Below are 21,180 nucleotides of genomic sequence, written 5' to 3'. Positions count from 1 at the left end.
ATTAAATAACCTTATAACTACTGAAGAACTTGAACCACAATTTGCAAGGAAGGTATTGTGGGATATATGGGCCACAGAGCACCCTTTAGGTTGCTCTCCTAAATCTTTTTACAATAATGCTATATAATAATAAATTAATAGTTTATGGCAATTCTTTTCAGTTATTGTCACAATTTAATATCTTCTAATAATCTGCTTATTTCCAAATCTAGAAATTAATGAATACTATAGTGAGTCTCTGAAATGGAACATGCCTAAAATATTAACTATTAAATATTTTAATTGGCCATGGAATTGTAATTTTCAATCCAAAAAAAATAATTCTAAATCTAACCATACATAAATACTTTGTTTCTAAATTTGAATGTACTTTATTAAAAACTGTCTTTAGAAAGCCAAAAGCGGTAACGCATATCTGTAATACTAGACCATGAGAGATGGAGGCATCAGGATCAGGAATCAAAGCTAGCCTCAGCTGCATAGCGAGCCAACCTAGCCTACCTGAGATCCCGTCTAAAAAAAAAAAAACATTAAATTAAATTAAAATTCTAAAGTTTGTAGCATTACATATATTGCTAATTAGTATATATTTATTGTGTGTTATTGTATGTTGACTGTACAATAATCTATTACATGTACTATTTTAAATGTATATGACAATCACAATTAATATAGTTCAGTGTGTGTATGGACACACTTGAAGGATAAGTGATGCATGTCCTAGTGCCTTATTAATTAGACATACTTGATAAATTAATGATGAATACAGTATGACACTAATAACCTAAAGACCTCTAGTTTGGTAAAATTAGCAACTATAGAATGATAACTATTCAAGAGAAATATTAAGCACTAAAATTACCTTTTAAAGGACATAAAGCCCAAAGATTCTCTTTCCCATATTCTGAGCATGACATTTTCAAAGTCTAAAATAAGTCCTCTTCTGTCTCCTTATATATGAATGTTTACAAATGGTTAAGTAAAGTGCTTTTCAATGAATATTAAGTAATGATAAAATGTTTGAATTTTACTGAACGTAGTTTTACGTAATTTATTGGTAATTATCACAATTTTCTTCTCCCAAGAGCTTTACGTTTTATGTTTACATCTATAGACGTATATTAGTAACTTAGACCTGTAAATGACTCCTAGCTAAATTGAGCATTTACCTTAACTGGCTATTTGGATTCTATGTGTGCCTTTACCTTTTAGATGTGACCTTCCCGTCGTTAACTGCAATGTCTTTATCTTCTGTAGGACAAGACGAGTGCCTTGAGCCTGAGCAACGTAGCAGGCGTCTTCTACATTCTGGTCGGCGGCTTGGGCTTGGCAATGCTGGTGGCTTTGATTGAGTTCTGTTACAAGTCCAGGGCAGAGGCGAAGAGAATGAAGGTGGCAAAGAGTGCACAGACTTTTAACCCAACTTCCTCGCAGAATACCCACAATTTAGCAACCTATAGAGAAGGTTACAACGTATATGGAACCGAAAGTATTAAAATTTAGGGGTAGGATTTAGGGCCTGTGCCAGTGAGTGGGGGCTGCATCCTGTCGGCTGCAGTGTTGTGACCTGTCTGTCTGGTGGTGGTGTTGCTTGCTTCTGATTAGAGCTTTCTATTTTCGACATTTTCAGTGCACAGTGGTTCCGTTTTTGTTGGCTGCAGATGTTCTGTTTGAAACTTTATGTTGCCAATAGATATCTGCATTGCAATGGTCAGAAACATGAAAACAAATTAGAATTGCTCCACAAAAATGATGTAAACAACACGATTTCCAGAAAATTAAGGGAAATTGAAATCAGATCTAAGCCTTCCTAACCAGAGACCCGCTAAATTGCTATGACAACTCATAAATGCAAAGAATAAAAGAGCAAAACATTTTAAATGATCAAAAACTTTAGAGAGTTGCCTGTTTGGAAAAGGTAACAATGTTTCCTAGGAGCACAATGCAAAGGATCAAACACATAGTAAAGTGTGCATGAATCTTAGCTTCTAATTTACCTTGTATTTCATTGGCCATTCACTAAAACCATTAATCCATGTTGTTCATTCTTCTAACAGTAGTCTTCAGGCCAGCCCAGTAGATAGACATGATGGGCAGAACTCTCGCTATGATACACATTTATGAGATGAGATTCAGCTTGTAAAAGTCATTTATCACTGAGGCATTCCAGACAATTCAGCACTTCTCCATCCAAGATGTTGTACACACACACACACACACACACACACACACACACGTTGAGGATAGAAACATAGAAACACTCCATTGAATGAGTAATCAATGCATTTTTTTTCCATTTTGGATCTATATCGGCCATACTTGTACACTCCCTTCTTGTCACAATAAAAATGATGCGCGTTCAGGGGAGTTCAGAAAGAAGTTACCGTTCTCAGACTCTAAACAGCCACTTCTTTCCTCTAATGATCAGAAGTGGTTTTAAAATAAGACCTTAATGGATTTGGTATTACTTTTCCAAAATCAGAACTCTAACAAAACTGTTTTCTAAAATTACATATAATAGCCTAGTGAATCGGCTATTTTTTTTCTGATTACATAATAAATGAGACTTTGAACCTTAAAGAGACAGCAAATGTGTGAGGCAGCTAAAAGTCAATATAACAGATATAATTTAATGATATGTATATCTGAGGTTGTCCAAGAAAACATAATTGATTTAATATTTATTGACATAAAAATTTTCTGAAGTGCATGTTATTTTCTGAAAGGAAAGGATGAAACTATCCCTGGTAATCTAGGCTTAACTGCTTCTCTACGTTTAGAAAGTCATGGCTGAACACACTTGCACAAAGAATGTCAGAGGGTTATTTCTCAATTTTGAGAAAAATGAAAACACTAAACATTAGCAGCTTTGAGTGAAATCATTTAAAAGTTCACGGAAATATTCAAACTGAGACTGTGTCAAACTTGTTAGCGATTATTCTTAATGTTTTCACCTTAATTTTTTCTGTGTTCCAAAATGGAAGGAAAATGTCTGACCTGCGTTATTTGGAATGAATTCTGCCATCAATTTCATAACGTATCTTATTTTTGTGTTACTAAAACTGAGCTTTTATTCATTCCAATCATGTTATAAGTCCAAGATGGAGAAGCAAAATTTGGAATTTTACAAAGAATATCAATGAATGCCATGTATTATAAAAGTCTGGTAAATTGTTAAAGAAAAGAGTTCAACATTCTCAGTTTAGGTACACAGAACTTTTACAGCACCATGGTTTTTGAATTGAAACCTGGCATTTGAGCTTTTTAAAATTTCATTTTAAATATAGACAGTACATTCATAGTGATCTAATTTTTAGTTTAAAGACAGGGGCATTCAAAGTAAGTGAAAACAATCTGTACCTGCAGAAAAGATGAGAGTAAACCATTTTTATTTTACATTCAAACTGATATGTTCTTCCTCCTTTTAAAAAGTTTGTAGAGACTGGCATGGCTATTCATGGCTAGACACGGCATTTGAAAGGCTGAAATAAGAGAATTGCAGCAAATTTTTGGCTAACCTGGGCTTTATAATAAGCTGTAGGCTACCCTGGACTATGGACAAAAACTGTCTTATAGGAAAAAAAAGAAAGAAAAGAAGAGCATGTATCAACTATAATTAATAATTTGTTTATTTGTTATTATTTTAGATAATATCTAAATCAAGTAAGTCTCCGAAATCAAATCCGGAACCTTTACTGCATACAAGATGTACTTGAGAGTGTGGCAAGGGACCAGGGCGATGTCGAAATGTCAACACTCAGTTCCCAGCACCTACATCAGCTGGTCAAGGAACCTACTACCCAAGTCTCAGAGCATCTGATATGTGTTCTGGCCTCTGTGGACACACACAGACACATACACACAGACAAAAACAGACACACATAGACATAAGCACACTCACAGCTATAGACAGAGATACACACACTCGCTGAGACACACACAGAGACATACATACATACTCACAGTACACACAGATACACACACATGCACACACACGTTGACTTGTTTGAACTCACAGTCTTACATCTTTTTGTTAGTTTATTTATTCACTTTATAGCTCAGTCACAGCCCCTTCCTTCCTCTTCTCCTGATCCTGCTCTCCCTCCCTCTTACCCCTATCCCTCCTCTCCTGCCCCTCAGAAAAGGGGACCCCCCAGGACCCCCCACCCATCCCAGCACATCAAGTCGCGTCAGGACGGAGTGCACAGTCTTATATCTCGGTTTTCTCAGCACCTGAATTAATTCAATCTACGCTACCAAAATCTGTTCCAAAATATTTTCTCTAAAAGCTACTGTGTTCCAAACAGCAAGGCATCTGCTAATTGGTTATTTTTAAAACACACTAAGAACACCTAACCATGAAAGGAAGGAAAGAAAGTTTTCAGCAACTCTAATCCCAAATTCAGGCTTATATTTCTTAAATAAATTGTTTTTCTTACATCTTCCCAATGCAAACAATACTGTTTTGTTGGTATCGTTTGGTTACAACCATACTAAAGCACTCACTTTCTAGGAATCTTCCTTGTGAAAGCAAGATGACTGTAGCCCAGTCCACTTCTGAGTGGCCAGGTGAGACTCAGACACAGCTATGACGGAGGGATCCTTTCACAGGCTTTCATGGAGCTCAGTTTCCCCAATTCCAGCTTCTTTGCTGGTATTCTGAATTTCAGTTTCTGTGCAATTTTAAATAATATGCAATATGCTCACTTATTATTTATCGTAAACTATTTACAATAAGCAAAATGCACCCTTCTATCTAGAGTTCTGCAGTTTTTTATAATTTTAATTTTTACTGAAAATAGATTTTTTTTTCCATACAATATATTCTGATCATGATCCAGATCCTTCTTACCTCCTCGTCTACCCAAATCCAACTCTCAACAAACTAAACTTTATTTGGAATTTTTTTCTGACTGTTCCTGTATCCCATGTCTGGATATTTAGCCACTGGACAAAATATGTGCTGAGTGCCTGTTCAGGTCCTAGAGAAAAGCTGAAGTCCTGAGCCAAGATGGCTTAGAGAGTAAATACCCTTGCCCCAAAGCCTGATGACCCAAGTTCAATCCCCAGGACCCACATGGTGGAAAAAAAAGAGAAGCAGCTTCTGCAGGTTGGTCTCTGACCTCCATACAAACGCCATGGCACATGCGTGAGTGCATGGACACACACGGGCACATGCGCTCACGCACCCACACAATAATAAATAAAGGTAGTTTTTAAAACGAAATTTTGATTTCAAGGAACTAATGGAAGCTAACCAGGTAATAGTGTCGTTTTCCCTGACGTCCTCGTCATATGCCAAATTGTCCTAAAGATAAAAGCTATTGGTGTTTCTGCAGAGTCCCCTCCTAAGGTCTCATTATTCACATTTGACTACTGTTAGATTCACCCTTTATTTTAATCGTAGTTAAGTAACTACACACAATTTCAGTTCAGGCTTTTTGTTGTCATCAGGATGAATGATTGTAAACATTTTCATTCCAACAGCTTCTGATGAAATTATGAATTTTATTAATATGTAACCAGCCTAACATTTAATTTCCAGAGCATCTTCAACACTGGAATGGAATTTCCTAAGGAATTAGATAAAATTTAGTTCACAATAAACAAGTGCGTTATGAGCTGCAAGAAAGCGGAGGCCGTGGTCACCTCCAGGCTTAGGGGACATCTCCTTTACCTTACTTTCCTCTTCTTAACACTGGGAGTTATTTGCTAGGAAGAATGTGGAGGCAGCAATGCACGGCGGTTAGATATACGTGAACACAGAGCCTGCTTCCTCTCTACATAGAGTTTTTTTTTTGCTACGTGAGAAGTCAGAAAATGATGATTTAATCAGTGTTCAGAGGCCAGCCACCATTCCTTCTGCATGAGAAGACCCTCCGTGACCATTCCATTCCATGCATTGTCGAATATGCCTGCCTTCAAGTGAGCCTTGCTTCAGAGCAGGCATACGCTGAACTGTTTGTCACTAACTGTGCTGTTCTGAGTCACGTCTCTAACTCATGTGAATGAATGAAAGTGCGTGGCTAGATCTGTGTGAGGAAAACAGAAAGCGTGTGTGTGTGTGTGTGTGTGTGTGGTTTAGCTATTTGCCATGATTTAAGAAACCATTCCTTGCACCATAAGGAAAACATCTTTAACAAGAAAATACTATGATTTATAGAATGTCCATCAAACACAGGAGAGCTTTTAAGCTTCTTTGAAAGTACTAGGATGTAGAGTCAGCTAGTGAGAAGATATGTCCTACCAGATTTGCTAAAAAAAAAAAAAAAGAAAGAAAGAAAGAAACCCAGATTTTATGATTTCACAAATATCTTTTAAATATATAGGACCTAAAACTCTAGTAGATAAATTAATCTACTGTACCTAAGATTTTCCTTTCCTATGACCAAAAGCACATGAAAAAATGCAGATGTCTAATTTTATATATTTATATATATATATATATATTGGTGTTTGATGTGCCACGCTTTGTTGAAGCAACAGAACTATCATAACAGCCGGCGTCCTCTCTGTTTCCTTTTCATGCAACCCAGCTGACTTTTTCCGAAGCCATAAGAAACAAAGCCAGGTTATCCATCACCGGGAGCGTGGGAGAGAACGGCCGCGTGCTCACGCCGGACTGCCCCAAGGCCGTGCACACAGGAACTGCAATTAGACAAAGTTCGGGATTGGCTGTCATTGCATCGGACCTACCATAAAAACCAAAAAAATAATTGAGTGCCTTAATTAAACTGTGTTGGTGACTGATGGAAACGCAGCCCCGAGGGACAGGCGCAACACGTATTTTGGCTAAACCCATCCTTTGGCTGAGAGCAGGAAGGACATACTGAGCGCCGGACAAAACCAGTGCATGAGTTCAGCACGGAAATGCAGACTCGGATTTTATATCAGGAAAATTCACTATTTAGTTTTGTTTTGTTTGTTTTTTTATTTTTTCGGGGTGGGGGGAGTGGGTGGGGATACCGAGGATGGGTGTATTAACAGCAACAAATTTCACTTGAGCGCACTTAAAACTAATCAGACTGGCCAGTTAGCGCATTAAACTGTGAAGTTCTTTCCCAGAAAGGTCTCGGTCACCACAGCAAGGGATTCAACAGTTAATAGAGGTCAAGGAACCTGCTACCTGTGTCTCCACAACACCCATGTAGTCGATGGAGTAATCTGCAGCCGAGACAAGCAGTCACTAAGATGTGATAAGAAAATAATAAACATGTAAATCCTGTGGAAAAAAAAAACACAACAAAATTTAAAGAAAGTATTTACAGTTACTTTGGAAATAAAACAATACTGAAACATGCTTGCTTTTTAACTGAAGTAAATACAGTAGAGGACAACAAAATTGTTTTTTCTAACCATCTTAGGGAACAATACATTGCAATAATTGATAATAATGCCATCACTGTAATAAACTTTAGAGTCTTTTTTTTTAATGTAAAAGTTGTTGGTCACTTTGTTTCCTGTAACCTTCACTCTGTCACACAAGTTGGCTCATGGATTGTGTTTGTCTATCAGGAACAAAAAGAAAAAAAAAAAAAACAAGTGAAGAAAATATTGACATGAAGTCATCTATCTGCAATGTAGAATTAAAAAGACTACGGGTCACTCATGTTATCAGTATAATTTATAATCCTGTTCTGTGTACAAAGTTGTGGTTTTTGTACCCACCCAAAAGAATAAAACAGTTTTTCTTACAGTATCTATCTACAGAGCTTAAATTTTTTCCCTATACTTATACAAGTTATTTGAGGAACTATAAGACTCTGTGAGGGACTATGGGAGTCAAGGGATAGGCCATATACGAAAATGTAGCTTTCTTTATTATTCCTCCATACTATGCTTCCCCTTGTTTATCTCTTGGGCCCATTTGTTAACAGATTAGGTTGTCAAAGATAGAATCTTTGAATCCGGGAATGAACCACTGTTCTAACACCAACATGCCCTGTGTGGGAATTTTACTTGGCTCTATTTTGCTGCATAAAATTCAGTGCCTCTTGGGCATTCCCTTCATTCCCATACTTCCATTTAAATTCTTGAAGGCACTGATAACAGTTTAGGGTAAATCACAGTTGAAAAATCCCAATCCTTATTTTTACCCAGAAATCGTGAATAAAATTGTGCTGTGTTCATTTTTAAGAAAACAGAGCCCTTTTGGTTCAAAAAAGTCTGCTTCATTTGGAATGGTGAATGACTTCAGTGATATGGCTAAAAATCGTGGCTCCAGGGATCTTTGCGGAAAGCACAAGTCAGGATGATTCGCAAAGCGTGGCCTAAAGGATGAGCGGAGTGAACCAGTGATAAGAGTCTAAGGTGAGCAGCAGACCAAGCCACTCCTGCCCTCCTCAGTGCTCCATGTGCGAGGCCCGTGCAGCAGGGGAGTCTGGTGAGGGCACAGGGTGGGACGCTCTGCTGGAAGAAAACGGAGGACTGATTTCCTTCCTTCAGTGCTTATAATCCACATCCAGTATCTGTGTGTCACTACAGTGTGGTCCTTATAACAGATGTATGCGCTCTCCCTCAGGAAGGGTTGACTCTCTGCTGCTGAGCAAATGATTGGTTTCACAGTCCGGGCCCTCCCTGATGTCTTCCTCTTCTCTCACTCCAATCCAACTCCTCAGCCAGCAATTAGACCTCCACAGCACACGGAGCCTGGCATCTGCCATTTTTCTTCAGCCCATAGATCTTCTCTGTCTTTACCTGACCGTCAGCCATCCCGCAGCACTCAAATTGAATTTTAATGGTACTGTGAAGACTGCCACGATCGCCCACTACACCTGCCCATGACACCGCGTCCCATGCCATTCTTAATGCTCCTTACCCACCAGGGCACTCACCATACTGCATTGTAATTGCCTGTGTACCTGTCTGCAAACTACTAGACTGTCAGCTCCCTGAGGGCAGGGACTCTGTCTATCTTGTTCACAGTTGTACCCCCAGCACCCAGCACAGTGCCTGGCATATTGTAGGTGCTTAATAAATATTTGTTGAATGAAAGAATGAATCGAATTGATTTAATTAAGTTGAAGCAGAAAAAAAAAATGTATTTTCTCCTTAACAGTCCATGGGGTGTAAGTTAGGTATAGAGTGGGTTAAAATGAAACTAAGAGTTGACTAATATTTGCAGTTACGCTGAGGAAAATAGCTAAAAAGAAACACACATAATAAATTTTCTTTTTCTTTTTTTTTTTTTTTGTTAAAGACCGTGCAAAAGCAGAGACAATTGTATTTGGTACATCATGAGGGGCAGAGGGCCTGCCGCTAACAAGAGTGCTGCCTGCACAGTACATCCTCTAACTAGATGGGCACGTGCCCTGTTTAACCATAACTCTGTGGCACAGTTTACTTAGCCAGAATCTTGATTTTGGCACCTCTCTGGGGCGGCTGAACGGTTATTAAACTTGGAAATGGGATTTTAAAACATGTGAAAGTTAAGGCTGGTGCGGTTGCTCGGTAGGTAAAGGTGCTTGCCATGCAAGCCTGAAGACCACCCACACAAAGCCAGAAGGAGAACCAACTCCATGGGGTCGACCTCTGGCCTCCACGAAGGCACTGTGGTGTACGTGCAATCACACACACAAAACTACGGCAGAAAAAAACTTAAAAGCTTGAAATATAGGAATCCACAAAGTGGAAGAACCCAGGTACTATACAAGAAAGCTCATCATTTAGTGAAAGTAATTGTTTCAAGCTTAGAAGCTGCCTAAAGAAGGTGATCAATAAGCAGTGACCACCATGGGGACAGCTACAGGCCCGCCTTGTCACAGGAAGCCCCACAGCTCCCTGGAAACGCACGTCTCAAGAGTGCTACTCTAATTTCAAGTTGCCGCCTGGTGAGCTGTGAGCCACTTGGCTTTCCCACCTGTGTGACAGCTGTCCAGAGTGTTTCCTAAGGCGCAGCAGGTGTTCAGTATTTATTTGTCAGTGCTTAAGCATAACCATATAGATTAAGTCACAGTCAATGAAAAGGTTTGTTTGTTTTCTCAGAAAACAGAGTACATCAACTTATATTGCCAAGGTAGTAATAACAGGAACAAAACCCAAACCGAAAGCCGTACCCTGAACAGCCTGAGAGACAAATTGGTTTGATCGGCTTAGTGGTTTGGTTTTTGTTTTTGTTTTGTTTTGTTTTGTTTTGTTTTAATAATAGCATTCCAAGAGGGTTTTGTTCTTAGACAGTCATGAAAATTGCCTGTCTTATTATTTGTAAAAGCAAAAGCAAATTGAATACTTACATATTCCCTAAGCAAATGAGCCTTTTTCAGGAGTTATTTTATGCAATAATTATGATGTCGTAAGGAGAGATAAGAGGTAGAAATTATATTTCAGATAAACAGAAAACAAAACTGCTTTTGTGAAATAAGACAAACCTGTTTTACTTTGATTTCATTTTCTTTGAAAGTGGAAGAAAACCCAAAGTCCAATGAAGGATGAGATAAACACTAAAATGAAGGGGGTTGGGTAAAAAGAGAACATTTCCCCAAGTGGCCAAAGGCTCTTTTTTTTTTTCTTTAAAGCTTTTATTTCTACATTTTGTTATGCTTGTGTGGGGACATAGACATTCAGTGCAGCACCCAAGGAGTCTAGAGAGGGCATCACAGGAGGAGCTGCCTTCTGGAAGAGCAGGAAGCACTCTTAACTGCTGAGCCATTCCTCTAGCACCAAGCAAAAGGGTTTTATGCTTTGTTTAATTTTGTTTTTAAGGGAAAAGGGGTGTTCAGCAACCAGTTCATACACCATTAAATGTGTAATACTCAATGTAATCCTCTTTGATAATGGACATATCACCTTTAAGTTTCTGACATAACACAAACCAAATTGTCGTTTCCTTGGAGGAAAAAAAACAAGCAGAATATTCTCAGTCACGTCCTTGAGATGATGCTAAGAAATCATTTATCATTGCCTGTAGAGAAATGTCTGCCAACTCTTTGATGCTAGTTTTCCAACACTAATGTGAAAGGCTTTAGACATTTTTTAACAAACAATTTAAAACAAGTCAGTCCATACTTGGCTCCATTTAGAAATTATTTTAATCTTTATGCACATAAAACAGTTCCCTTTTCAGACTTCTAAATCCTGGGATCCATCCATCTAGCCTGCCTGGTATTTCTCAGAGACATTCTGTCTAACAATACTCTCCACTGTCATGGTACATGGCTTTACAACCATTAGAACTGGGCTGTCACCTGAGGCTCAGCCTAGTAGATCCGAGTCCACGTCATGTGCAATCTGACACCAGAATCATCCCATGCTCCTCCACTGCTCTGCCTCCACATCGCTCTTTACTTGTTAACCAATACGCTCGACCTTCTCAGACCCTACCCATGATTCCACGTTCCATGCGAGCAATCCTGGAAATTATGACTCGGGGTACACATACACACACACACACACACACACACACACACACACACAACCTCCATGATAGCTTACTAGTTAAGAGCACGAATTGCGGTTGTAGAAGACCTGAGACGGGTTCCCGGTACCAATGTCAGGTGACTAACAAGCTCCTATAACTCAAGCTCTAGTGGGTTTCAGCACCTCTGGCCCCCTAGACACTCGCTCACACACACACACATATATAAATGCACTCAAACACACACGCGTGCATAACTGAAAATAACAAAAATAAATCTTTTTAAAGTTCCGTCTTGTAGAAGTGTGCGCTGACAGGCCAAGGATATGGTTCAGCAAGCAAAAGTGCTTGCTGAGCGAGTCTGAAAATCTGAGCTCAGTTCCTGGAACCCAGAGAGGAAGGAGAGGACCAGCTCCCAAAAGCTGTCCTCTAAAGAAATTGGCAGCCTCTATGTCCACATACATCATAAATACACACAGAAACAAATTAATTTCATTTTCTAATGTGTCATCAGCAGAACAGTGGCTTACATTAGAGATCTGTTGTGGCCAGAGGAATGTAAGCCTAGGTCCAGCCTGGGCAACACAGTAAGCTGCAGGCCAGCCTATGCTAATTAGCAAGACCTTATCTCAAATGAAACAAAAAAATACAACAATAACAAAAGGGAAGTATGTCGTCTACCCATCTAACTACACTACGAATGACCCGCTTGTTCTCATTGTTTACTCACTTCCCCATCATTACTGCATATTCACTGAGGACCTTGGGGTTTGACCTATCAGCCTCATACACCCCGAGGTCATTCATGATTCTGAGTGATGGCAGTAGAGAGGCTTCACTTAAACCCAAATTCTACAGTGCCTTGACTCCCCGTTGACTTTTGCCTACCTGTTCTTTAAGTCACTCGAGACAATGGGCACACAGCAGATCTGTGAGTCCCCGGCCTTCTCCTCTTCCTCTGGATAATGCCCAGATTCACATCTTGCCTTCCTACTCTTGAACTAGTCAATGAAGAGTGTGACCTTGAGCTTAATAGTTAACCTCTTGAATTGACTCTTTCACTTCATCAAGATATTTTTGCAAGGTCACTAATTTATTCAACTGAAACAATGTAGCCAAATTGAACAAAAAAATTAAATATGGAATTAAGCCAATTGAGCTCTTATGTATTTGCATAATGTTCCATCCCTTTTTTTTACTACTTCTGTACAGCACAAATGTTACTGTCATTTACCCTTAACCTCTTGTTTGTGCCTTCTCAAGCAATTTTATGTTCCCTATTTTGGGACACCACACCAACTAATGGTTGTATATTTTTTACTCTTCTCCTCTCACAGGACATATTCCAACTGGAAGATCTCCCTGTCTCCAAGACAAGTATAGTCACCCTGACAAAGGCATTTCTATTGTCTACCCTAGTCCTATGTATTTAATTCCTTGCTGATTATCTCTTGACTTCTTCATTGAAGCATACCAATCTTTTGATCTCTTTATATGTTTCTAATGTAAACATGTATCCAATCTTCATCATGCTTACATCTAATTAATCAGGATCTTTAGTTCCTTGTACCTCCTCAATATCTCTTTACCCTTCCCCGTGATCATGGATTTAATTCTGGAACTTACAGTATTTTGCTGGCATTACTGTAAACTCCTGATGGATCTCCTGGCTTCTTGTTTTACTCATATCTCTCTCTAGACCAGAGTGATTTTCCTCAAACATAAATATAATCCCAGCACCGCCTAATCATGATCACTCAATGTCTATTCCATAAGGCTTGCTAACATGCCTAGCATCTTTTCTCGCCAACTTTCCACAACAAAAACATAAAACAATTCACAGGTCCAGTTTCCAGCATCTTGTGTGTCCTTTTCTTTTAAACTTTCGCCACTCTTTTCTTTGAGTTAGGTTGCTCTTGTTTTAGAGAAGTCCCTAATTATAACCAACAGAAACAACACTAGCTCAATGAAGCAAAAATATATTTATTAACCAGAAGGAGCTACTTCACAAAGAATAAAAATGGCCCTCATTGGTTCATGTGTTTAAATGTCTGGTCCCCAGTTAGTGAAACAATCTGGAAATGGTTAGGAGGTGCGGCCTTTCTGAAATAGGTGTAGCCTATGAGGTATGTCATTGGGGGTTGGGCTTTGACTTTTAAAGCCCAAGCCAGGTCCAGTCTCTCCCTCCTCACTGCCTGCTGCCTGCTCCCCACTGACTGTGGATAAGGATGTAAAGCTCTCATGTACTGCTCCGGCACTGTGTCTTCCTGCTTCCTGCCATGATGAGCATGGACTGACACTCTAAAACTGTAAGAAAGCTCCCAATTAAATGCTTCCTTTCCTAAGAGTTGGCTTGGTCATAGACTCTCTTCTCTTCATAGCAATAGAACAGTAACTAAGACAGAGTGGATACTAGTTTCCGAGAAAACAAAGATGGAGATGTTGTCAGCTCTGAAAGCAACACTGCCAAAGTCAATCACCTCACTTATGTCCATTATATGTACCCCAAAGACATTTCCAACCCCCAGTGAACACATTCATCACTGTTTTCAACAATACTGGGAAAGGACATAGCTGCTGCAGCTTCCGTTACTACTGCCTGTGAAAGCAATTTGTTTCCCAGAAGTTCCATCACCCTTTCAGAATACAGACCCCATGAATCACTTCTGTCCAATTTGGAACTCAGGAAAAGAGCCCCGTCAGTATTATGACCTGACACTGAGCAAAGCTGAGAGATCAGCAACAGGTTTCATTGTTGTAAGGATTAACATGAGAACAAACCAGAAAGACATTCAATAGCCATTTATTATATGTCCAATTACTATTTAGTCATCAGAAAATATTCTAGAAATTACATTAGTCTCAGTCTGTAAGACATGCCTTTGTTATTTCTTGTGACCTGTATTTTCTTTTAAAATATCAGTTATCCCATACCATAGACCAGATGTCTATGATAACTTTCATAAATGCTTCCATTTTATCTCTAAGCATTTCAACTAAAATTTTCCACATTGCTGATGCCAGTACTTATATCACTATTGTAGAGCAATACATATAGAAATAATATATATACTTAATAGTATATATTATTTATATTAATATAATATATAATTATATACACATATATAACATAATTATATATTATATTAACATATTAAAGCATATAGTCAGAATACTCAAGAGGAAGATATTAAAATCTTTTTTCTGGGGTTATATACATACCACAGTGTGTGGATGTACAGGTCAGAAGACAAGTTTGGGCTTTGGTCCTCACGGGTCAACTTGTTTGAGGCTGCAATTTACCTGTTAGTTTCTGTGCACTCCAGATAGCTGTCCTGCAAGCTTTCAGGGTGTGGTGGTTTGAATATAATGACCCACATCATATTTTTGTTTGAATATCATGTTTGAATGCTTGGTTCATTGGGAGTGACACTATTAGGAGGTGTGACATTGCTGGAAGAAGTGTGTCACTACTGGGGCCGGCTTTGAGGTCTTATGTGGTCAAGCTACACCCAGTGTAACACACACTCTCCTCCTGCCTGCATACCAAGTAACAGAATTCTCAGTTGCTCCAGTAACTTGTCAGACTGCACACTGCATTGCTTCTCACCATGACCATAACAGACTAAACCTCGGAACTGCAAACCAGCCCCAATTAAATGTTTTCTTTTATAAGAGTTGCCATAGTCATGGTGTCTCTTCACAGCAATAAAACCCTAAGACACGGGAATTACCCTGTCTGCACCCACCATTTAGATAGAAGAACAATAGAACTACAAGTGTATATTATTGTACCTGGATGTGCATGGTTCTGGAGTGTCAGACTTGGGCCCTCGGACTTGCTTTTACCCACTGAGTCATTTCTCCAGACCTCAGATGTATCATCTTTCCAAATACCCCTCAACTGCTTTCCCTGTTTTAATGAGTAGGTTAAATAGATATTGCCAACACTTCCTTGATATTTTCACTAAAACAGACACTCACATTTTGATTCATGTCAAAATGACCATATTCCAGCAGAAAACTGAGTGAGGGATCTAGAGGCATCCATGGGGAATTTGTGAAAAACAAAACTTCATTGTTTTCTTTGATACATAATTGTGGTAAGAAATTAAAAAGTACTGCTTAATAATTTGCCCATAATTTTTAAAAAGTATTTTCCAACCAATATTAAGTAACTTAACCTTGTTTTAGTGGCTATAACATTTGTAAAATTACTGTCCCTACCCTCAGCTCCCTCCCCATTCCATCTCCTGCCCTGTTCCCTCTCTTTATTCACTTCTGCTGTCTATTCTATTCCCTCTTCTGAGTGACATTTCAGCAGGCTCACTTGGGCCCTCCTTGCTACTTAGCTTCTTTGGGTCTGTGGATTGTAGTATGGTTATCCTGTACTGTGGGTCTAATATCCACTTATAAGTGAGTACATTCCATGTGTGTCTTTCTAGGTCTGGATTACCTCACTCAGGATGATTTTTTTCTAGTTCCATCCATTTACCTTCAAATTTCATGATTTCCTTGTTTTTAATAGCTGAGTAGTATCCCATTGTGTAAATGTTCTACAATTTCTTTATCCATTAGTCAGTTGAGGGACATCTAGGTTGTTTCCAGTTTCTGGCTATTTTGAATAAAGCCTCTATGAACACAGTTGGGAAAAGTCCTTGTTATATGGTGGAGCATCTTTTGGGTATATGCCCAGGAGTGGTAGAGCTGTGTCTTGAAGTAGAACTATTCCCAGTTTTCTGAGAAAGTGAAAGACTGATTTCCAGAGAGATTGTACAAGTTTGTACCCACCAGCAATGGAGGAGGATTCCCCTTTCTCCACATCCTCTCCAGCATGTGCAGTCACTTGAGTTTTTGATCTTAGCCATTCTGACCGGTGTAAGATGGAATCTTAGAGTTGTTTTGATTTGCATTTCTCTGATGGCTAAAGATGTTGAACATTTCTTTAAGTGCTTCTCAGCCATTTAAGATTCCTCTGTTGTAAATTCTAGGTTTAGCTCTGTACCCCACTTTTAAATTGGATTATTTGATTTGTTGGTGTCTATTTCTTAGGTTCTTTGAATATTTTAGATATTAGCCCTGTGTCTGTTGAAGGATTAGTGAAGATCTAGTCTCAATCTGTAAGCTCCCATTTTGTTCTATTGACAGTGTTCTTTGACTTACAGAAGTTTTCAGTTTCATGAGGTCCCATTTATTAATTGTTCATCTCAGAGCCTGTGTTGTTGTTGTTCTGTTCAGGAAGTTGTCTCCTATGCCAATGAGTTCCAGACTTTTCCCCACTTTGTCTTCTTTTTTTTTTTTTTTTTTTTGGTTCTTCATAATTTTTTTATTTTTTATATTAATTACAGTTTATTCATTTTGTATCCCAGCTGTAGCCCCCTCTCTCATTCCCTCCCAATCCCTTCCTTCTTCCCTTATCTTCTCCTATGACCCTTCCCAAGTTCACTGATAGGGGAGGTCCTCCTCCCCTTCCTTCTGACTCTAGCCTATCAGGTCTCCTCAGGACTGGCTGCAATGTCCTCCTCTGTGGCCTGGTAAGGTTGCCCCCCCCTCCCCAGGGGAAGGTGATCAAAGAGCCAGCCACTGAGTTCTTGTCAGAGACAGTCCCTCTTCCCCTTACTAGAGAACCCAATTGGAAACTGAGCTGCCATGGGCTACACCTGTGCAGGGATTCTAGGTTATCTCCAAGAATGGTCCTTGGTTGGAGTATCAGTCTCATAAAAGACCCCTGTGTCCAGATTTCTTGGTTCTGTTGGTCTCCTTGTGGAGCTCATGGCCCCTCTCCACTTTGTCTTCTAATATATTTACAATATCTGGTTTTATGTCAAGGTCTTTGATCTACTTGGACTTGTGTTTTGTGCAGGGTGGTAAATATGGATCTATTTACATTTTTCTACATGTAGACATCCAGTTAGACCAGCACCATTTATTGACGATGCTTTTTTTTTCCATTATATAGTTGTTGGTGGTTGGTCTGATGCTTGTATTTTGACTCTAATTACTAGCTCTCAAGAGCTGGTTACTGCCTTATCCTTATTATATAAACCTGCCTAAGATATTATTCTTGATTGGCTAATAAAAAAGGCCTATACTTGGGCAGGGAAGAAGGAGGTGGGGTGGCTAAGCTTCCTGGGCTTTGGGAACAGGAGAATCATAGGAAGCAGAGAGATAGGAAGAGAGGAAATAGGAGGATGCCGTGATAGGTTATCATGGAAAAGGAACTACTGCAGACAGTAAAAGTTTAATGAAAAAAGAGGTTTATTAGTTATTTTTCTACTGCTATGATAAAACATCATGAGCAGAGCAAGTTTTAGAAAAAAAAATAGGTTCGGCTTATAGTTCTAGGGAGTTAAGAGTCCGTGACAGCAGAGTGAAGGCAGCAGGTGCCAGGGACGGTGGCTGGAGCAGGAAGCTGAGGACTTCCATCTTGAACCGCCAGCACGAAACAGAACGCTCTGGGAATGGCTGCTGGAGCTTTAAACCTAAAAACCTGCCCCCAGTGACACACTTCCGTCAGCAAGGCCACACCTCCTAAACCTTCCCCAAACAATCTCACCAACTGAGGACCAATTTAGACACCTGCAAATATGTGGGCCATTTCTTTTAAATCACAGAAGAAAACAGCCAAGTAGTATACAGGATGAGATGCTTTTAACAACTGGAATGAAAGTTTTCAGTTCAGTTCAAAGGTCAGACCTGAGAACTGAATTACAAAGAATTGGCATTATCACATTTTAAATAAATTTAATTATGTCACATTAGAAAGATAAATGGTAAATAATAAAGGATAGTCCCTGTTGTGAATTGTTTAAAAATTCTTAATGTCTCAAAATATTTCCAAATTCAAATTTTACTTTGTACTATATGCTACTCTTAATTTGTACACCAGAGTATCAGCGTTTCTATCTATTACAGTCAACTAAAAATTGAAAATGAATCTTGTGGTTCATGCTACTCTTAATCTGAACACGAGAGTCTCAGCACATCTGTCTACATTAGTCACCTAAGCTGAGATCTGCGCAACTAGCACAGCTTGACTCCCGTTACACAAAGGCTGACTCCCTTTCCATGTGTGTTATCAGTTTGAAAGGCTTTAGAATGATCTAGGGTCTCCTAGGTGATACATCCAGGCAGGCTGGTGAGAGATTTTCTTAATTAAGTAAATTGACGAGGGAGGACAGCCCTAAAACTGGGTGTCACCGTGGCCTCGGCATGAGTCCTGAGCTGTATAGAAAGGAGAAAGCTAATGGAACATAAGCATTAACCCTTTTCCATTCCTGACTATGGATACAACATGAGCAGCTGCCTCACCTCCCTCCCCTTCCCGACTCCCAAACTAAACCTTTTCTCTCCTAGTTCCTTTTGTCAGGTATTTTGTTACAGAAACAGTTAAATGTAACTAAGACAAAAATCCACTAGGGCAGACTGTCAGAGATCCTTATTAGATTTTAAGTAGCATTGTGGAAATCAATATATCAAGAAGTTTTCAAACAAAAGGCATTGAGAAACAGTAAGATATTAGTATCAGGGGCTTTAGAGCTATAAACTCAGATCCTCAAAGCATATTGTGTATTTGTATGAAAATGACATATAATTCTACATAATAATCTTAACAATAATAATTACATATAATACTACATAATAATCTTAACAATAATAATTACAGTAATAGAAAAAAGTTTTGACATGGTTTTTTAAAAAGTATAACTTAATAAGTTAAAATTTAAGTATTAAAAATTAAATTTAGCCAGGCATGATCATGCACACCTTCAATCCCAGCACTTGGGAAGCAGAGGGAGGCGAATCTTTGAGTTCAAGACTTGTCTACATAGTGAGTTTCAAGCTATCCAGACATACATGTTGAGATACCTGTCTAAAAACAACAAATAAACAAGCATAAGCATTAAAAATTAAAGTTATTTTCTACAAGAATTGTAAAAACATGTTTGTGATTCAAAAAGAATATTGTGCAGTTGAAAAAATTAATTATTAACTACAGATATCCTAGAAACAGTATGATGTGGTTTTACATGCAGCACATAGAAGGACTCATATAAACAGGGAAGTGAAGCAGTAACAGAAGCTGTAGTATGAACTTAGGGGTGAATGGTGGATCTGCAGAGAGAGTCCAGCAGTTAAGAACACTCTGTCCATAATCATGAGGCTACAGTTCAGCTTTTAGGACTCACATAGCAAGCAGGGTGTCCTGAGAATGTCTTTAATCTCAGCTTCAAAGAAGGCTCAGAGGAGAACTATTGAGGCTTGCCAGCTTCCAGCTGAGCCAAGAGCCAACTTGTGAGCATCAAGTTCAAGAGACCCTGCCTTAGAGAAATCACTGGAGAGTGACAGGAGAGACCACTGACTGTCGTGTACATGCCCCACACACATGCACTTTCGATGACACACACTTCATTCAATACAAAGGAAATCTTGTTTTAAAAATTAAAAATAATAATAATAGAGAGAAAGCTATCAAAAGAGGCAGAAGAGACTGCTTCCTTTCTTCTACAGATGCACAGCCCTTTCTTTCAAATGAAGATCTTCACAAAAAGAATGGGAAGTTTCCTTACTCCCAGGGTAAGAATCCAAAGTCTTGATCAGGCCATTTCTATGAAACACAAATGCTTCATCTGGTAAGACAGCAAGGCTACTGAGAATGCCAGGCGTACTTCAAGCCGATCAGAACAAAGGTGCAAGAGGTTCAAAGTTGTTCATTTGTAGACAAATCTTTTATATATATAAAAGATATATATCTTTTATATCTGAGGCACTAAACTTCTGAAACTGTAGCAAACCCCAATCAAATGCTTTCATGAGAATTGCTGTGGTCACGGGGTCTCTTCGCACCAGTAGGATAGTGACTAAGACAACATATAATGATGAAAATACTAAAAAAGAATATTAAAAGTGACAAGAGAGAAAGACCAAGTAGTACAGAAAGGTATACCAATTAGAATATTAGAATAACACTTGGTTTCTCAATGGAGATTCTAAAAGCCAGAAGTGCCTAGACAGATCTTCTACAAATTCTAAGAGACCACAGTTGCCAGACTATTATATATAGCAAAATTTCAATCACAATAGACAGAGAAATTTAAAAAAAACATTCCACAATAAAAACAAATTTAAGCAGTATCTATCTACAGATCCAGACCCACAGAAGGCACAAGATGGAAAACTTCAATAGGAAGAGGTTAACTACACCCAAGAAAATACAAGGAATAAATAATCCCAGGCCATCAATTCAACAGAAAAGAGAAAAGCCAACACTAACACAACAAATAACAGGAATTAACAAACACTGCTCATTGATAACTCTCAACATAGTTGATGTAAATTCCCCAATAAAAGCACACAGACTAACAGACTGGATTCAAAAACAGGACCTATCTTTCTGCTGCATCCAAGAAACATACTATCAAGGATAGACATTACCCCTTGGTTAAAATGACAGAAAAAGATAGTAGAGGAAAATGAACCTATGAAACAAATTGTTGTAGCCATTTTAATATTTCACAAAATAGACATCAATCAGAAACTAATTAAGAGATAAGGAAGGGCTCTTCATACTTATCAAAGGAAAAAATCCACCAGGAGAACACTGTAATGCTTAACATCTGTCTATGCACCAAACACAAGGGCACACAACTACACAAAAGGACTCTAAAAGACCACATATATCAGTCCAGACTACTATACCAAGCAAAACTTTCAAGCACAACAGATGAGAAAATAATACACTCCATTATGAAACCAAACATAACCAATATGTGTGGTGTGTGTGTGTGTGTGTGTGTGTGTGTGTGTGTGTATACACACATATATCT

General features: G+C 38.8%; 1 protein-coding gene across 6 annotated transcripts in view; it reads left to right on the top strand.

Moving 5' to 3' along the window:
- Gria4 (glutamate ionotropic receptor AMPA type subunit 4) overlaps positions 1-8,852 on the top strand; it is a 394,435-nt gene extending 385,583 nt beyond the window's left edge. For 2 of the 6 annotated variants that reach the window (XM_060368985.1, XM_060368979.1), the window contains exons 16-17: positions 1,258-1,465; positions 6,537-8,852. In XM_060368985.1, the coding sequence (XP_060224968.1) occupies positions 1,258-1,465; positions 6,537-6,658 (330 nt within the window). In that variant the 3' untranslated portion in view covers positions 6,659-8,852. Of the gene's footprint in view, positions 1-1,257; positions 1,506-6,536 lie in introns of all 6 variants that reach the window. The other 4 variants (XM_021644133.2, XM_060368987.1, XM_060368998.1 and 1 more) reach the window with 2 other exon arrangements.
- Positions 8,853-21,180: the final 12,328 nt, after the last annotated feature.

This window comes from Meriones unguiculatus, chromosome 1 (genome assembly GCF_030254825.1).
Source record: "Meriones unguiculatus strain TT.TT164.6M chromosome 1, Bangor_MerUng_6.1, whole genome shotgun sequence".
NCBI lineage: Eukaryota > Metazoa > Chordata > Mammalia > Rodentia > Muridae > Meriones > Meriones unguiculatus.
Note: the sequence above shows the minus strand (reverse complement) of the source record. Positions and strands in the feature narration are given on the sequence as shown.